Source organism: Rhinopithecus roxellana, chromosome 3 (assembly GCF_007565055.1).
Source record: "Rhinopithecus roxellana isolate Shanxi Qingling chromosome 3, ASM756505v1, whole genome shotgun sequence".
NCBI lineage: Eukaryota > Metazoa > Chordata > Mammalia > Primates > Cercopithecidae > Rhinopithecus > Rhinopithecus roxellana.
In genome coordinates this window covers 145,082,275-145,101,498 of record NC_044551.1, presented here as the reverse complement: position 1 = coordinate 145,101,498, position 19,224 = coordinate 145,082,275, and the positions used below count along the sequence as shown (strand labels likewise).

At 39.4% G+C, this 19,224-nt stretch overlaps 1 protein-coding gene across 4 annotated transcripts in view; it reads left to right on the top strand.

Annotated features, from left to right (window-relative positions):
- The window catches only part of RASGRF2 (Ras protein specific guanine nucleotide releasing factor 2), a 275,484-nt gene that overhangs the window by 90,088 nt on the left and 166,172 nt on the right, over nt 1-19,224 (top strand). For all 4 annotated transcript variants that reach the window (XM_030926934.1, XM_030926935.1, XM_030926936.1 and 1 more), the window contains exons 3-5: nt 13,827-13,974; nt 16,266-16,355; nt 18,939-19,192. In XM_030926934.1, coding sequence (XP_030782794.1) covers nt 13,827-13,974; nt 16,266-16,355; nt 18,939-19,192 — 492 coding nt within the window. The remainder of the gene's footprint in view (nt 1-13,826; nt 13,975-16,265; nt 16,356-18,938; nt 19,193-19,224) is intronic.

The window sequence follows — 19,224 nt, the reverse complement described above, 5'->3', positions numbered from 1 at the left end:
CCCTACCCAATGCTAGGCTTTGCCCTGAGTTCTGGGATGGAGTGAGCCAGTCCAAGCGAGGCCCCTCTGAGCTGACCTCTGTGAACTCCTCGTGCCACTGCTCCCCTTATGTCCTGGGCTCTAGCTGGAGCCACTACATACAGGAATTTTAATGTGTGGGAATGTCTCTTCCAGTCTGACTTAAACCAACACATCTTTCAGGATGGAGCCCTTAGCAGCTTGCATCTTCTTTCCTGGTCCTCTTCCTCTGCCAGCAGGAAGGCCTGACCATTCCCTTCTTTGCTTCCTCACTGTAACTTATTATTTCGCTCAAAGCACCTAAGAGATTATTGCATTGATTTGTTTATGTGTCTGTATCTCTCTGTCAGCCTGAATTCCTTCAAAGCAAATTGTGTATTGCTCATCTTTTGTGCCCTGCCCCAGCATGGTGCCAAATTGCTTTTCAGAAATGCATGTACTGATTTAATCTCCCTCCATTAGGGCAGAAGAAAGCTGGAATCACTTTTTAAAATCTTTACTATATCAGTGGGTTAAAAATGATATATTGGTATAATAAGCATTTTCTTGATTATTGGTAAGATTGTGTTTTGCTATCACTAATATCTGTCTATATTTCCTGTATAAATTATCATCTCATATCCTTTTCCCATTTTTTTCATATTGGCGTTTTTCTAGAAGTTTTTTAATAAGCTCTTTGTAAGACAAAAATGTATTCATCTTTTATATTTGTTCAAATCACCCTGCATCATTTTTTTGTCTTGTAGTTATACCTATGGGATTTTTTTTGACATTAGAGTTTTTGAATTACAATGCAATGAAAGTATATTACTTTTGGGGGGAAGTTGTTCTATTGCTTTTTAAAAAATATTTTTAAAAATCAGGGTATACTTCATATACCATAAAGTTTATCATTGTAAAGTGTATAATTCAGTGTTTTTCTAGTATAGTTACTAGGTTGTACAACCATCACCACTAATTTCAGAGCATTTTCAACACCAAAAAAGAAACCCCATATCCGATAGCTGTCACTCCCATTTCCCCACTTCCCCTAGCTCTAGCCAACTGCTAATCTCCTTTCTGTGGAGATTTGCTCATTCTGGACATTGCATATAGATGGAATCATACAAACATTTTGCATCTGATTTCTTTCACTTAGCATAACGATTCCAAGCTTCATTAATGTTGTAGCATATGTTAGTACTTCATTCCTTTTAATGGCTGAATTCTATTCCACTGTATGGATATACCACATTTTATTTATCTACTCCTCAGTTGATGGCCATTTAGATTGTTTCCACTTTTTGCTAGTATGAATAATGCTGCTGTGAATATTTGTGTGCATTTGTACATGAACATATGTTACCAACCCTCTTGGGTATATGCCTAGGAGTGGAATTGCCAGGTCATTTGGCAACTCTACGTTTAACTTTTTGAGGAACTGCCAAACTGTTTTCTACAGTGGCTGCACCATTTTACATTCCCACCAGCAACGTATTGCGGGTGCCAGTTTCTTCACATCCTTACCAACACTTATTTTCATTGCTTTTTTGCTTAGAGTCTTTATATGTTCTCATATATAAGCCCATTTAATCTATTCTGGTTGGATTGATACAGTTACATATGTACTCTTGCTGAAGAATTTTCTGTGATGATAAAGATAATTCTACCAATACCTACTTATGCACATTTGAAAAGAAATGAAAGTCTCAGTGTTAGGAAAGACTCATTAATGTCTATTGTGATATTAAACATTTTCCTCAGCTTTATAATATAGTACTATAAAAGATATGCACTTTTAGAAGCACTCCTTGAAATTTCTCTGTCCCAAGGTAATAATTTTACCACTAATGATGCTCTGTTGTGTTTCCTAGTAACAATATTTTGCCTGCTTTTATATTTACTTGTGCTTTAGAAAGGATTATCGACAACTTTCCATGTGTCCCAAAGTTTAGTGAAATGTTTAAGTAATGAACTTGTGACTGTGAACAGGAAAGAAGGAACAATATTTAGAAGAGGGGTTTTTAGTCTTTAATTTTTGTTCCTCTTTTTGATCTCTCTTAACTAAGATGCTTGTGTTTCCATTTACTGTAGAGGGGACAGCTTAGGAGGGAAGAGCCTGTCAGTAGAGAGAAGAGATTGGTGGAGGAGACAGTGTTAGGACCTCATGTTAATGTGGTATCTAAAAAATATTGATTAGCCAATGAAGTGGAGATGCTGACATGAGGGAACCTGACACCAGAAATGGTATGTGATAGTAATGCCGAAGGGGTGTGAGTAAAGATAGAGGAACTGGCCTTGCTTAGGTAAGGCCAAAGCCAATGTTGCTTTGATTGGAGCTGTACTATTGTCATCTGTGCTTGGATTTTCCCCACTCCCAAAGGCATCATGATTCTCCTGACATGAAGAATGCTGATTCCAAACAGTTTTCTGGATAAAATTTAGCATAACCCTGGAGATAGGTGGAGTTTTTCTTTAGTCACCTGGGCTATGACATTTCATCTTGGGTTTTGCTATAGTTCGCTTCATATATACGTCTTCAGTCAAAATAAGTGGGGCAGAATTCTGGCCCAGCAACAACAACCTCTTGCTAAGCTAATATAATTTTTGCCCTTCTATAAAATAACTAGGTCTGTAATTTCACACTGTGCCTCTGCTTTGGACTTTTCAACATTTTATTTGAATATTCCCTTTTCTCCATATGGAGTGATGGTGATTAGGATTTTTAAAAAATGTTTATTTGTTCATTTATGATTGATACATGATTATTGTACATATTTACGGGGTACAAGGTGACGATTCAATACATACATAAATTGTATCATGATAAAATCAGGGTAATTAGCATATTAATCAGCTTAAACATTTATTATTTCTTTGTGATGAGGACACTAAAAAACCTCTCTTCAGCAGGGCACGGTGGCTCGTGCCTATAATCCCAGCACTTTGGGAAGCCGAGGCCAGTGGATCACTTGAGCCTAGGAGTTCAAGACCAGCCTGGGGAACATAGTGAGACCTCATCTGCACAAAAAAATCAAAAAATTAGCCACGACTGGTGGTGTGCACCTGTAGTCCCAGCTATTTGGTAGGCTGAGGCAGGAGGTTGGCTTGATCCCAGGAGGTCAAGGCTGCAGTGATCTGTGATTGTACCACTGCACTCCAGACTGGGCAACAGAACGAGAACCTGCCTCAAAAATAAATAAATAATTAAATAATTTAAAAAACCTCTTTTCCAGCTATTTTGAAATATTATAATACATGATTATTAATTCTTATAAATATTAGACACTAATATTTTGTTCCCATATATATCCTAATGTTGACATCTGTTTGTACTCAACAGCTGAATTTTGAGTTATGCTTTCACCATGTTGATTTATATGTCCTTTGGCAGGGGAAACCTTTTTTTTGTTGTGGGAGTTGAACTAAAAAGCAAAAATACAAAATAAAAAAATAACCAACCAAATGAAAATAATGAGATTAGGCAAACATTTTAAAACTTGGGTACTACCTAGAAAATGGAAAATTTAATCACATAAAATATGTATTGGCAATATAGCAGAATAGAAATGCCAGTGGTCTGAGAAATATTGAAGGGAAGCCCTGCATGTGTTTTCAGTTGATTTGATGAAATCCTGGAGCAGACATCCATTTACTAGTGGGATATGTAAAGAAAGTTTTGTGATGCAGAGTTGGGGGAATACCCCTGTAAGAGCAGAATAGTAGTAAACTAGGGAGCCCTAATGAAACTGATGGCATGACCTGAAAATCACTATGTGAAGGATAAGGAGCCATGCATCCTGGGCAACATAGTGAGACCTCATCTTACAAAACAAAAACAATTGGCCATGTGTGATAGTTTGCATCTGTAGTCCCAGCTACTTGGGGGGCTAAGGTGGGAGAGTCGTTTGAGCCTGAGAGGCCACTACACTCCAGCCTGGGCAACAGAGGGAGGCCCTGTATCAAAAAAAAAAAAAAAAAAAAAAAAAAGAAGCCATGCAAAATAAATCATATTAGATAAAATAAATCATATTAAATGATAAATCATATTAGATGATTTATTTCATTTGAATAATATGATTTATTTCATTTGACAATGACATTGAATCATTTGATTGACTATTCTGTGCCAAGTCCCCAGGCCTGGACTTGTCTTTAATCTTTTTGCCTGGATTATTATTGTAATAGTTCCAACTCTACCCCCTTCTCCTCTTATGCTCTACCCCTACCCTTCCTTCCCATCACAACAGCCAGTGTGATCCTGTTAAAAAGCGAAATCTTGCCGGGTGCGGTGGCTCAAGCCTGTAATCCCAGCACTTTGGGAGGCCGAGACGGGCGGATCACGAGGTCAGGAGATCGCGACCATCCTGGCTAACACGGTGAAACCCCGTCTCTACTAAAAAATACAAAAAACTATCCGGGCGAGGTGGCGGGTGCTTGTAGTCCCAGCTACTCGGGAGGCTGAGGCCGGAGAATGGCCTAAACCCGGGAAACGGAGCTTGCAGTGAGCTGAGATCCGGCCACTGCACTCCAGCCCGGGCAACAGAGTGAGACTCCGTCCCAAAAAAAAAAAAAAAAAAAAAAGTGAAATCTTGGTCGGGTACAGTGGCTCATGCCTGTAATCCCAGCACTTTGGGAGGCTGAGGCAGGCAGATCACAAGGTCAGGAGATTAAGACCATCCTGGATAACATGGTGAAACCCCATCTCTACTAAGAACAGAAAAAATTAGCCAGACGTGGTGGCGGGTGCCTGTAGTCCCAGCTACTCAGGAGGCTGAGGCAGGAGAATGGCGTGAACCTGGGAGGCAGAGCTTGCAGTGAGCCGAGATTGCACCACTGCACTCAAGCCTGGGTGACAGAGCGAGACATTGTCTCAAAAAAAAAAAAAAAAAAAAAGTGAAATCTTGTAAAGTCTTTGATCAAAGCTTATTCCTCACGCTGGAGGAAAACCTGAGACTTTCTATTGACCTACATGCTTTAGAATCCTGTTCCCTCTTCTACTTCTTTCTTACTCCTTGTCTTAAGCCATTCTTGCATTGCTATAAAGAAATACCTGGGCTGGGCGCTGTGGCTCACGCCTGTAATCCCAGCACTTTGGGAGGCTGAGGCAGGTAGATCACGAGGTCAGGAGTTCAAGACTAGCCTGGACAAGATGGTGAAACCCCGTCTCTACTAAAAATACAAAAATTAGCCAGGCATGGTGGTGGGCGCCTGTAATCCTAGCTACGCAGGGGGCTGAGGCAGAGAATTGCTTGAATCCAGAAGGCAGAGGTTGCAGTGAGCTGAGATCGCGTCACTCCACTCCAGCCTGGACAACAGAGAGAGACTCTGCCTTAAAACAAACAAACAAACAAAAACCTGAGGCTGGCTAATTTATAAAGAAAATAGGTTTAATTGGCTCATAGTTCTGCAGGCTGTACAAGCATGGCACCTGCATCTGTCCCACTTCTGGAGAGACCTCAGGAAGCTTTTACTCATGGCGGAAGGTGAAGGAGGAACAAGTGGGTCATACAGCAAGAGCAGGAACAAGAGAGAGAGAAGAAGATGCCACACACTTTTAAACAATCAGATCTCATGAGGACTCATTCACTGTCTCGAGGACAGCATGAAGCCATGAGGGATCTGTCCCCATGACCCACACATGACGCGTACACCTCCCAGTAGGCCCACCTCCAGCACTGGAGATGACATCTCAGTGTGAGATTTGGGTGGGACACAGATCTGAACCATATCATTCCCCTTGAGGAAACTCACCACTTTGTCATTCCCTAGACAGGCTAGGCCCACTCCAACTGCAGGGCTTTTGCACATACTGTTCCCTGGGCCTGGATGCTGTTCCAGCAGCTCGCCACACAGCTTCCTGCTTCAAGTGGTTTCTCCAGTACCATTTCTCCATGAAAGCAGCCCTCACCGCTTGGTTAAAATTGTCACCTCTGCCCCCTTACTTCCTATTCTACTCTCACCGTATTTTCTCTACAGTACTCATCACCAGGTGACATATGATAGATTTGTCTTATTAATGTTGACTTTCTCTCTCTACTACTGTGTAAGCTTCATAAAGACAGATTTTTTTCCTACTGTGCTTACTCCTGTGCACAGTGCTTTGAACAGTTTCCAAATATACAACACTCAGTAAATATTTCTTGACTCAAAGAACCCATTTGGACTCACAGGAACCTATGAAGAAGGAAATCAGTGTTACTTATAATCCCAATGCATGAAGTAAATAACTACCATTAGGATTTTGTGTATTTTCTCTTTTCTCCCCACTTAATATTACAGAAATATTGGAAAGTATGGAAAAGCACAAAAGAAGTAACTCAAGAAGTAATTAAAAATCACCCATAATTGCTCCAGCCTGAGAAACCTCCCTTTAAGTTTTGATGTATGTCTCTCAGTAGAGTACCTTTCTCTCTGTCTCTTCCCTTCTCCTCTTCTGCTTATGTCTGTGTATATACTTAATTTTCTCCCTCTGTATATGAACATATATACATGTACATGTACATATAATGTTTATCTCAGTTTCTTGTTTTTTTCTGTTTATCAATAAATCTTGGGTATGCGCCATTATGTTATGACTTTTTAAAAAACATATTTTAAATGGCTTGTTATCATTCCATTATGTAGATATATTATTGCTTATTTAACCAATTCCATATTATACATGTGTGTATTTAGATTGTCTCCATTTTCTTATATTTGTTTTAATGAATGAGCATTTTGTTTCTTTGTATCTCATTGTGCAAGTATAAGATTATTTTTCTTGAGTGATATTAGAAGTGAAATTATGAAGGCAAAGGATATAAACATTTTAACCTGTTTTGATACATATTGTCTTCTACAATGACTCACTTCAGTGGTGCTAGATAACAATATCTATTTACTATATCTTTGTTGGCCCTGAGTACTTTTTTTCTAAAAATCTTAACTACTTTTGGTAAATAATTTGTACTTCTTTGATTAAGAAGGACTTTTAAAAAAAATGTATTATTATTATTTTTGAGACAGGATCTCTCCCTGTTTCCCATGCTGGAGTGCGGTGGTGAGATCATAGCTCACTGCAGCTTCAAACTCCTGGGCTCAAGTGATCCTTCTGCCTCGGCCTCCTGAGTAGCTAGGACTACAGGTGTGTGCTACCACAACCAGCTAATTTTCTTTTTCTCTTTCTCTTTCTTTCTCTCCTTCTCTCCTTCTCTCCTTCTCTCCTTCTCTCCTTCTCCTTCTCCCTTTCTCCCTTTCTCTCTCTCTCTCTTTCTCTCTTTCTTCTCTTCTTTTCTTCTCTTTCTTTTCTTTTTTCCTTCCCTTTTTCTTTCTTTCTTTTTTTCTTTCTTTCTTCTTTCTTTCTTCTTCTTTCTTTCTTTCCTTCCTTCCTTCCTTCCTCCTTCTCTTTCTTTCTTCTTTCTTTCTTCTTCTTTCTTTCTTTTTCTTTCTCTTCCTTCCTTCCTTCCTTCCTCCTTCCTTCCTTCCTTCCTTCCTTCCTTCCTTCTCTCTTCCTTCCTTCCTTTCATTTTGTCACCCAAGCTGGAATGCAGTGGCATGAACACCGTCATTGCAGCCTTGACCTCCTGGGCTCACACAATCCTCCCACCTCGGCCCCCCAAGTAGCTGGGACTACAGGTGCATGCCACCACACCCAGGTTATTTTTGTATTAATTTTGTAGAGATGGAGTTTCACCATGTTACCCAGGCCAGTCTCAAACTCCTGAGCTAAAGTGATCCACCTGCCTCAGCCGCCCAAAGTGCTGGGATTACAGATGTCAGCCGCCACAGCTGATCCCAGCTAAAAAAAAAAAAAAAAAAAAAAAAAATGTAGATATGAGATCTTACTATGTTGCTCAGGCTTGTCTTGAACTCCTGGCCTCAAGCTCTTCTCCCACTTCAGCTTCCCAAAGTGTTGGGATTGTAAGCATGGGCTACCGTGCGCAGCAAGAAGGACCCTTTTTCATGCATTTGTTGGTCATTTGTTTATTATGTTCTGTGAAGCCCTTTTGTCTGTTTCTTGACTTACTAATTTTAGCCAGTGTGATTGATTCTCTGGCATAAAAATGAAAAATTTAACACCCTTACAATACCTCTTATGTCCCCTGTCTTTTGCCCCCTCTGTTTTTGTTACTTACATATTTTTGGATCTTAAATTAGTTGACTTCATGTCCTAAAATAATATAATTAAACCACTGTTGATTTATCAACTTTAGACAGTATGAATTGACTCTGCTAGGAAAGATAAGTATAATAAGTTAGACATTTAATGTGTTTTCATTGTTTTTTCTTTCCTAATCCTGAGGTTTTATTACTTTCATTATTATTTATTCTCACTTTATAAACTCTTAGACATTTATATTCTGTTCTCTAAATTATTCCTCTGTGTTTTGTCATAGGCTGATTCTGAAAAATTAAAAACCAACAAGGAACATTTCCATAGTGGTTATAACAAATATTGTGTCCCAAAGTATCAAGGTTGGTGTTCGATCCCACAGAGAATGAAATGTACCGTATGTCATTGAATATTTGCTCCTTGAAGGAGAACCTTGCGTGTGTCAACTTCTAGTTTCTTTCTAGCTTCCTTTACTTCATCTGGCTTGTTTTCTTGCATTCAATGTCATTTTATTGTCTTTGATTTCTGTTTTGTTTGGTTGGAAAACCTCCTCATAGTTTTTTCCTGCAGTAAGTATGTGGGGATAGTAAGTTTTTCCTATCTTGTCCTGGTACTTGGTCAGTGTTTGGTTGTCTGTGTATTGTTTATTGTTTTAGAAATTGTTAAGCAGGTTCAAAATATTTTCTCCACAATTCTCTGTTGCCACCTAGAATCCCAAGTTAATGATAAAAAAAAGTATGACAGCATGATTCTCACTTCCTTTGGCTACCTGTTGTTTCTCTTTGGAAGCTCTTATAAATTTTTCTCTATCCTTAGAATTCTGATATTTTACCAGGATATATCAGAGTATGAAATGTTTTCATTTCTCCTGTCTGGTATTTGGATTATTCTCTCTATTTGAACTGTGCTGTGCTCAGTTCAGGGAGTTTCTTCCATTTCTGTTTTTTCTTTTTTAGATGGAGTCTCACTCTGTTGCCCAGGCTGAAGTGCAGTGGCATGATCTCGGCTCACTGCAACCTCTGCCTCCCAGGTTCAAACAGTTCTCCTGCCTCAGCCTCCCGAGTAGATGCGATTACAGATGCCTGCTACCACACCTGGCTAATTTTTTGTATTTTAGTAGAGATGGGGTTTCACCATGTTGTCCAGGCTGGTCTCAAACTCCTGACCTCAGGTGATCTGCCTGCCTCAGCCTGCCAAAGTGCTAGGATTACAGGTGTGAGCCACTGTGCCCAGCTCTCATTTCTTTATTATTAATATTTTTTCCCCATTGCAGTCTAACTTTTTTCCTTTCTGGAACGCCCGTAAGACAGGTATTAGACTTCTTGGATCTATACTCTAGGTTGCTCAGTTTTCCTTTTATATTTCCAGTCTCTTTATATTTTTGTTTAGTGTTCTTTATTTGACCTCTCTGACCACCCAACTTAGTTTTTAGCCATGTCTGGGTTATTGGTTAGTAATTCCATTGACCTATAAAATTTTAGTAATTATTTTTTGTTTCCAAGAACTCTTTTATAAAAAATCTGATTACTCCTTTTCCATGGCAGCCTCTTTTTGCTTTATGTCTCTAATATCCTTCCGTATCTTTCTGAAGATAGTAGGTAACTTTTTACCTGAATTAGACTTGTTTCTTTTAGTGTCTTTTCTGTTTGTTCATTTGGGGCTATATTTGTTATCTCTTGCTGCTGAACAATTTTTAAAACAATAAACAATTTGTTGTTATACACAGTTTCTGTGGGTCAGGTATCCAGGCATAGCTTAGCTGGGTGCCTCTGCCCAAAAGTGTCTCACAAGGCTACAATCAAGGTGTTGGCCAGGTCTGTATTCTCATCTGAATGCATAACTGGGGAGGGATCCACTTCCAAGTTCACTCACTCTGCTGTTGACTAGATTCGCTTCCTTACCAGTTGTTGGCTTGAGCTCAGTTCCTAAATGACTCTTGGCCAAAGGCCTCCTACAGTGTCTACTTTTCATGGGCCTCTCTGTAGAGTATCTCAGAACCTGTAGAGTATCTCAGAACCTGGTAGCTGACTTCTCTCAAAGCATACAGCAAGACAGCAAGAGAAAGCAAGTGAGGTGGAAGCTAGAGTCTTGTAAACTAATCGCGGAATTGACATCCCATCACTCCTGCTGTGTTGTATGCTTTATAAGTGAGTCACTTAGGTCCAGCTCACACTCAAAAGGAAGGCCCTGTTACCTAAGGGAGTGACTAGAAGCCAGGGATCACTGGGGGGCCATCTTAGACACTGCCTACCATAGGGGCCTTTTGTGGTGATAGGGGAGGCTGGTTTTCATGAGTGTCTGCTGTTCCTTGTTTCTAAATGAAGGATCCTGTGGGACATTATGGGTAGCTGGTCTGGGCTTACTCTGTGACTGTGACTGCTGGATCGTGTAACATGTGTCAGCTTCCTTTTCAGGTATGTGGGCAGACAGTAGGAAGGCGGGTTGGAAATTCTTCCTTGTGTAATTCTATACCCTTTAGCCCACACAGCTGGAACCTGTTACTTGCTACTACCCACTAAAATATGGAAACATGATGGGATAGTGACTTCTTGATTAGGTTACATTATATGGCAAAGGAAAAGGGTTACTGAAGATATCATTACAGTCTTAAATCAGTTAATGTTGAGTTAATTAAAAAGGAGATTATCCTTGGTGGACCTGATGTAATCAGATGAAAGACCTTATAGAGCAGGTGAGAAATGTTCTCCCACTGGCTTTGAAGAAGGAAGCTGCCACGAGTTCTATAGCAGCAGGGAAATGAACTTTTCTAACAGCCTGAATGAATTTGGAATAGGATTCTTCCCCAGCCAAGCTTCATGATGATAATGCATCTTGATTGACACCACGATCATAGCCTTGTGAAATCCTGACCTAAAGGTCCAGCTAAACTGAGCCTAGACTCCTAACCCACAGAAACTATGAGATAATAAATATGTGTTGATTTAAGAACCTGGAAGTAAAATACACTGTATTCATTTTCTATTCTGTAACAAATTATCACCAAACTTAGTGGCTTAAGTTCTGTTGTTACAGAATAGAAAATGAATACAGTGTATTTTATTTCCAGGCTCTCTTAAAGCCTCTCCCTTCTTGGTTCTCCCTTGTGTCCACAGTGAATGTCTGGAGTAAACCCAACCTCTGTTCTCAGAGTCCAGCTCCCTCATTGGAGTCCTTCTTTAGGAAGGTGCCACCCTTTTCTAGAGAAAGCAGACCTTGCACTGTCAGCTGGGGATGTGTCACTGCTGCCAGCTGTGCCTTTTAGTTCTTATTTTTGAGGGATGTGAAGAGGAGGAGCCTAACTTCACATATTCTAAAGGTACTTGTTTAATGGAAGATCATAACAATTGCCCTTGCCTCCCCTCTGTTGTTTACATTTGTTGCTGCTGAGTTTGGAGACTCTCTGGGCCACTCTTGGTGAGAAGTGTGCTTATGCAAGGTATCTGTATCTGTGGTTTCCTCTACTCTCATTTCCCCACCAAGCTAATTCTGCTTGCTTAGTTTTTCTCTTCATGGAATTATACAAATTCCATTATATAGGTGCTGAGGATGTCTGGTCTATTGATGGCATATTTTCCTGTTTTTATAAAGCTTTTACGGTTTCATTCTTTAAACAGAAAACAAGTTTTTTAGCAAAGACTTTGGAAGCACAGGGAGGACGTTGGTGATGAGTCTGTGTGAAGTCAGCCTTGCATTCCAAACTGGACCTGCCTTTTTCTTTTTTAAGAGAAAAGAAAATACTGCTTTGCTACCTGACACTGATGTAATGCATTTGTAACCAATTTGGCATATTTCTAATAAAACTGATGAGAAAGGCAGAATTTTTATAACAATTGCCTTTCTTATGCTCTATTACTATTTTTCTCCCTTAAGTTCTCCCAAAGCATATTCCTATTAAGACTCTTCTATCTTTTCTTCTTCTTTTCCCTTCCTGTCACTTGTAATTTCATAGCCTCCCTTTCTAGTCTCTTCGGGTAATTTCTTAGAACGAGTGACTTGAAAATATTGCTGACACGGTTCTTTTCTAACCCTAACAACATGCACAATACAGGTGCTGAGGATGTTGAGATAATTGACCTAAAATTGTGATTTTTAGAAGTGTCTTAAGACTTTTAGTTCCAAGCAACACAAACCAAGTAACCTAAACCTCAAACCAGCTTAGGTTAAAAAAAAAAAAAAAGAGTTTATTAGCAAGACACTGCAGTATCTCCCTAAACCCCAGGCTAAAGTTGTATTCCAGTGTCACGAGGGCCTGGCACCAGGAACTAGAAAGCTACAGGAGCCCAGGTGGCCATTAACTTTCTGTCTCAGACTTTCTGTCTCTCCTGTCTTTGCTTTTCTGAACATCTGCTTATTCTTTTCTCTCTCGTTGGACTCACTTTGACCGTTTTGGCATGGGTGTGGCCAAATATGGCTGCCCAAAAATGGCAACCAGAATTTCCAAGTTAATTTTATTGCAGTTCAAGCGAATAAGGCAGAGGTACAATCCCAGATTCCAAGAGGAAATAATCCATTTGGTTTAGCTTGCACCAGTTATCTCTTTTTAGGCTGGTTTAATGTGGTCATGAGGGCAGCTTTTGTGGTATAAACATGGCTTGCCATGGCCCAAGTTCCCAAAGAGGAGGTAAGTGAGTGGAAGTTTGGGCAGGTATCTCAAAACACTTCTGCTGCAACATTCTTCTTTATGTCCAACGTGCACTTTCTCATCAGAGAGGCAGTTTAGCTGGTGTTTAAAAACATGGACTTGGGGTCAGACATACCTTAATTTGAATCCCAGCCCTGCTACCTACTAGCTGTGTGATCTGAGGTCAGTACTTTGCATCTGTGAAGATCAAATTCCTTCTCTGGGCAATTGGGATCACAAATCTCCTGGGGTTGCTGGGAAGATGAGATGAAATAATGTATGCTATATCCTATGCACTCAATAAATAGTAACTATCATGAATTACTACTATCATACCATTGGGGAAAGATGGTATGCATGGAGGAACATTCATTTCATCATCCTGAATGATGCAAGAAGATCTGGAAGCAAACTTTTAGATACCACAGAATTATATCATCAGTAAAAATCTAAGAGTAAGTTTTGTTTTACCATACTTGACCAAAGACATAGATACAGGCTAGGCTGCAGGAGTTAGGGCCCAAATAATCTAAACTTATTTCTAGAATATAATTTCTATTTCTGTTGGCTTTAAAAACAGTCAATGATTTGGCAGTCTTAAAGAGAGCCCAACAGAGTTGGTGGTCACTAATACAGACATAATAGCTTTTTTCCAGTTAGTGCCTGTTCTAATGGTCTCTGCGTTCATTCTGTTTGGGAGCAGGTTTATTTTGATTGGCTGATATCTTACTCGGTGAAATATTTTGAATAGCATCCCTGGAAACCATATGCCAGAATTCAAAAGACCTCAGTTTTTTTTGTTAAAGAAGACACACTACTTTCTTTTAAAAACTATTACAATTTCTTTTGTACTTTACCCACTTCTATGATAAGATATTTTGGGTAGCAAGTATCATTAAATGAATTCTTAGTGAAGGATATGTAAAATGATTATTTAAATCATTCATCATTGAAGGATACCAAATGTCAGCTGAAAGTTAACATTTATGTAATGTAGAGATAGCTGAAGAAATAATGCTCATTTCTTTTTCAAATGTAGCATATTATATTCTATATGGAACTATATATAGTAGAACAATATCTCAATGACTAACTGTGTAATTTTCTCTCAAGTTATGCAGACATTTTGATTGAGAGGGAAGTATTAATGCAGAAGTACATTCATCTAGTTCAGATCGTAGAGACAGAAAAAATTGCAGCTAACCAACTCCGACATCAACTTGAAGATCAAGACACAGAAATCGAAAGGCTTAAATCAGAGGTATTTCCCAGTTGATAGATTCCTTCTCATTGTTTCACGTTTTACCGTCATTTCCTCATGATTACTTAAGGCCTATTCAGGGCAGCATTTTAATCCCAGGCTGACTTCCTCTGACGTCAAAACATACATGGTTGGGCCTGACGTAGACATGGATCTAATGTCTATATTAGGATTAGGCAAATGTGCTACAGGAACATATCAGGATAATGTGCTTTTTTTTTGGTGGGGGGTGGTTAGTTGTTCTCCTGATACCCTTTATTAGCTCAGCAATTCAAGAATTGACTATAGCATTTAACTGTTTTCAGATGCCCTACAGTAATGACAATTATGAGTCTGCCATAGATTCAATTAAAGTCTAAAATGACAACTAAGGGAGGACCAGAAATGAATTCAGAAATACTTTACTCTTTTAGATTTGAAGGAGTCCAACCTTCTCCCCTCCACAGTTTTGAAAAGAACATTTGGATTAAACTATAAGACATTTGCTAGGGTGCATTTTTCCCTGGAGTTGGAATTCCTGCCTCCCCCTCCCTCCCTCAGAGTGTGAACTTCTCAGGCCTTGCATCCCCAGATAGTGAGGCTGATGCCCAGTGTGAGCAGAAGGCGGTTTTAGAGTCTACAGCCATGGTGTGTGCCTGGGTCCTCCCTCCCTTCCAGGCCTCAGTCCAGATAGAGAATCCTGAATGTACCTTTCCCAGTGTCCTGTCCTTCCTCATGGGCAGTAAGCAATCACTGAAGAATGGGAGAGGAATGCAGAGAATGAGATTTCCTCCCTCTTTCTGCCCAGGGATGCACTGGTATCTTCTGAGATTCAAAGAAGGGAACAGGACACAATTGTATCCTCAGTGACAGAAACAGTTTAGGCTCCTCCGTTTTGGCAATGTTCTTGTCATTTTTATTGTCATCAGACAACATTTTCCTTTTTGTGTCTTTGCACCTTCCTCTGAGACACACCCTGTGAATCCTAGATGGGGTTTTCGCCTTCTGCTCCTAGCACACATCACCTCCGGTGTCGACAGCACAGGCACAAGCTTCTTCCAACTGGGATGTGGCAGCTTCTCTGATGATGACAACTTGCAGATGGCGTTCACCATATTATTACAATTGTTAACTTCCCAGTTCGACCCTGATATCTGATATGGTGAAAACAGCAACAGAAAACTTAACAAACCTGCATTTTAAAAGACTGTATCAGGCACTGTTATTTAAAACAAAATTATTGTGTTCTTTCTTTGCCACTGTAAGCTAGAGCAGATGCTTGTCTGCTCAGTGAAGGAGGTTGGTATTTACTCCACGAGAGAAGCTCAACACCAGGCGATGTTCCTCAATGTTTATGTGTGTTTATCTGCCTTCACTATGTTCTATTTTAGTCTGAATGTAGATTGCAGCAAAAAACTGTCAGTTGCAGGTATGTCTTCTGTGGTCTCTTGACAGGAGCCATTAATTTATTTCCTGCTCCCTTTCTTTTCCCACTTCCTTGCCAGAAAATGGCAGAGGGGTGGATTTGGTGTGGGGGACAAAATATAAAGACAAGCTAGAGAGGGGCCATTATGATCTCTTAACTTATAGGGTATTGCTGGCTAGTAGGTCTGTAAAGGTTCTTAAGCTTGTAAGAGCCTGCTGTTGAGTGCTGGTCTAGAGAATTTTACTGCTATGTGTAGTTGAGAGGCCACCCAGTCTTGAAATGCCCCTCACAGGTCACGGAACTGAGCTGGAGATATGAAGAGATCGCAGGTTATTTTGATCCTTTTTACCTCTTCTGAGGAATTCTCTTAGTTGGCTTGGGCCAGCCCCAGGGCTCTGAAGTTCCCTTTACAGTTGCCATTTTCCTAAGGACGTCTGTGAGTCTGGGGTGCCATGTGCTTTGGAAGACTACAGGCCAATGGCCAGAACCAGGGGCTCTGAGCTGAGTGTCACTGCATGTGGGGACCACAGGGCATTGCAGGCAGCCGCCTTCAGGTGAGGGGGTGGACATATCGCTGGGCTCCTGACAAGGTCTTGGCCTCTCACCACTGGCAGCTGGGGCTGAGTTTTGGGCTAACATTTCCGCTAGCCCAGATTCCAGGTTACACTTTACACAGTCACTTCTTATAAACACTTCCATTGGTGATACCGTGCTTGGGGTAAACTTTATGTTTCCCCCATCTCGGCACCAAAGGAAGACAGGGTGCATAAAACGTGGATGTTTCTGAGGATCTCATCGGACCACCTTTGTAGGCAGAGCTTCCTGTGTGTTATGGCTATATTCCAGCATTTCCCAGGTCATGAAATGGACCAATTTTGTGTTCCAGATTATTGCTCTTAATAAAACCAAAGAACGAATGCGACCTTACCAAAGCAACCAAGAAGATGAAGATCCAGACATCAAGAAGATTAAAAAGGTGGGGCCTGGAGGTTTCCAGCTTTGCAGGAGCGTGGTGACCAGTCGTCTGTTCTATGGTGATGTCTTTGCTACCCTGTGCGTGAGCCGGGAGCAGCCTTGGTGTTTCTGTGCTGTGGCTCCCAGACTTGCCCTGCAGAATGATCCAGACATGGCTACTCTAGAGAATTTATGCTTGAGATGTCTTTACACTGTCTAGGAAGGATGCCAAAACCAGGCATGAAGACAATAGTGTTCTCCAGTGGGGTTAATTAAGTGCTATTCAACCTCTTGATTTTGTGTGGCTTTCATATTTTGGGGGAATATTTTTTAAATTACATTTCAAAAATATTTCTTTTAGCTTTAATCTTTAGTGCTATTTAAGGAAGATTTTTTTGGGCATGTGAGACGATTGAGTAAATCAGCACATCCGCTTAGATTTCTGTTTTATTATTGTTTCTTATTTAACATCCACACAATCAGCAGATTTTTCCCTCTTACTGCCATTTATAATTGCACAACTTTTGCAGTGAACCAAATGCTGGCTCTTACTCTAGTCCACTGTGTTTTGATTTGTCATTTAGGTTTTGATCCCATGATCCTGATTATCTTATATAAAGCACTTACTCAGCTTTGTTAATAATAAGTGAAAAGCATCATATTTGAGGAAATTTGCCTGGATATGCATCTTCAAATCTTATTTCTTTTTAATTTGTTATTATTCCTTTCATTTTATGCTAATAATCATTCCCCTTTCACTGTAACAAAGCTTTAATGTGCCCAGCATTTACCTGGGTGTTTCAAAGATGATCAGTAAATGTTTGTTGATTGACTGAAACACACAGGCCAGTGCACTTTCTCAGGCTTGCCTGTTATTTTTCACATCATCCCTAGGGAATCCTGATCGATTTTAGAGACTATGGTGTTTTCTACAAAATTGATTTTAAATTTTATTTTATATTCTTTTTTACACCTTTAAATATTGCTCAGAATTTGAAATAGAAATTATTCTTTGGACTAAGCCAAATGTTTTCAGTTTTCCAGAAATTTAAAAGTAAAATAACACTATTCATTGCTTAGAAATTATTATTTTTTGAATCTGGTTTATGCTATTGTGTTATAAGATTAATTCGTTTTTTTAAAAAAAATTCCCATCTAGTCAGTCTGGAAACAAGATTAATTATATTGCCTTTCCTTTAATAGTATGCAGTTGCAGGTAAAAAAAAAATTAATAAAATTCAATTTTCAGGTGTGTGGTAGAAACTGGTCTATTAGTAAATAAGTGAAGCAGCTATTGGTCAGCAAGCACCCTGCCCAACTAAATAGAAAGGTTTTACTTAACACAAAATCCAGTTAAGGTGATTTTTAAAAATATTTCTGTTAAATGAAAGAATACTGATAAAATTTTAAAAATATTTTTCTACCTTCTTGTTTCTTAATAGAAATAATTTTTTAAACCAATTTTTGCACTGGTTAAATAGGTTTTGAGATCAACTTTGTTGTTCTTTATGTCGTATTTCAAAATAATGTCTGCATGGAAAAAAGTGTTAACAATGAATGAATCATTCTCTATTCTGATCTTGGCAAATATAAACATAATTTTTTTTACCTTAATAGATTAAAATTTAAAATTGGTTATAATTCATGGAAATTTTCATTAGATTTCTTCAAATAATCTGAATATAATATCCCCACATAATTGTGTTAAAATGTGGTTAATTTTTATTGAAGTAGAGTGACTTTAATGCCTGTATAAAAATGGATAACATGGTGACCACACAGGTAGGCAAACAAGAGAATTTTAGACATTGCAAAAGAGGGGTCACTGTTCAATATGTGATAATTTAGAACATAGTATGGAAAAAGTGAAAAGTGTAAGGATGTGTTAAATAGATAATAATGATACTTTGGTAGTGATTTAATACTTTCAATTATATGTGAATTTACAAACTACTTTGTTGCTGAATCTGCCACATCTAAAGTGACAAACCCTAATTATCATAAAACAAATCCTAGTTAATTGTTATAATTTTTTATATTTAGAAAGGACTTTTGTATTTTTTTGTTAATCGTTTTATTTTAATTTCATGAGAAATGAAAGCAGTCTGATAACATGAGATTAAAAACAGAGAAACACAAGATGGGGTCTGGCTGTGTTGCCCAGGATAGACTTGAACTCTTGGGCTCAAGGGATCCTCTCACCTTAGCCTCCCAAGTAACTGGGACTACAGGCCTGTGCATGTCCAGCTCTGTCAGTTATTTTATAGATGAAGAAACAGAGAATCAGAGGTCAAGGTGGTAGCAAGTAATGGCAGAGCCTCTGAGTGAAAGGTTATAATATATACTTGACTGCTCAGTGCCCAGCATTTACCTGGGCGTTTTAAAGATGATCGGTAAATGTTTGTTGATTGGCTGAAACACACAGGCCAGTGCACTTTCTCAGGCTTGCCTGTTATTTTTCACATCATCCCTAGGGAATCCTGATCAATTTTAGAGGCTCTCATGTTTTCTGCAAAATTGATTTTTAATTATATTTCATGTTCTTGTCCATAAATTAATCACCATTGCAACTAGTCAGATTCCCTTTTGGTTTTTTATTCTGTAGGTTCAGAGCTTCATGCGAGGATGGTTGTGCAGAAGGAAATGGAAGACCATCGTGCAGGATTACATTTGCTCGCCCCATGCTGAAAGTATGAGGAAGAGAAACCAGATTGTGTTCACCATGGTGGAGGCAGAGTCAGAGTACGTTCACCAGCTCTACATCCTGGTCAACGGCTTTCTCCGGCCCCTGCGTATGGCCGCCAGCTCCAAGAAGCCCCCCATCAGCCACGATGACGTCAGCAGTATTTTTCTCAACAGGTTTGACATTGCATAAATCCAAGAGAAAACCC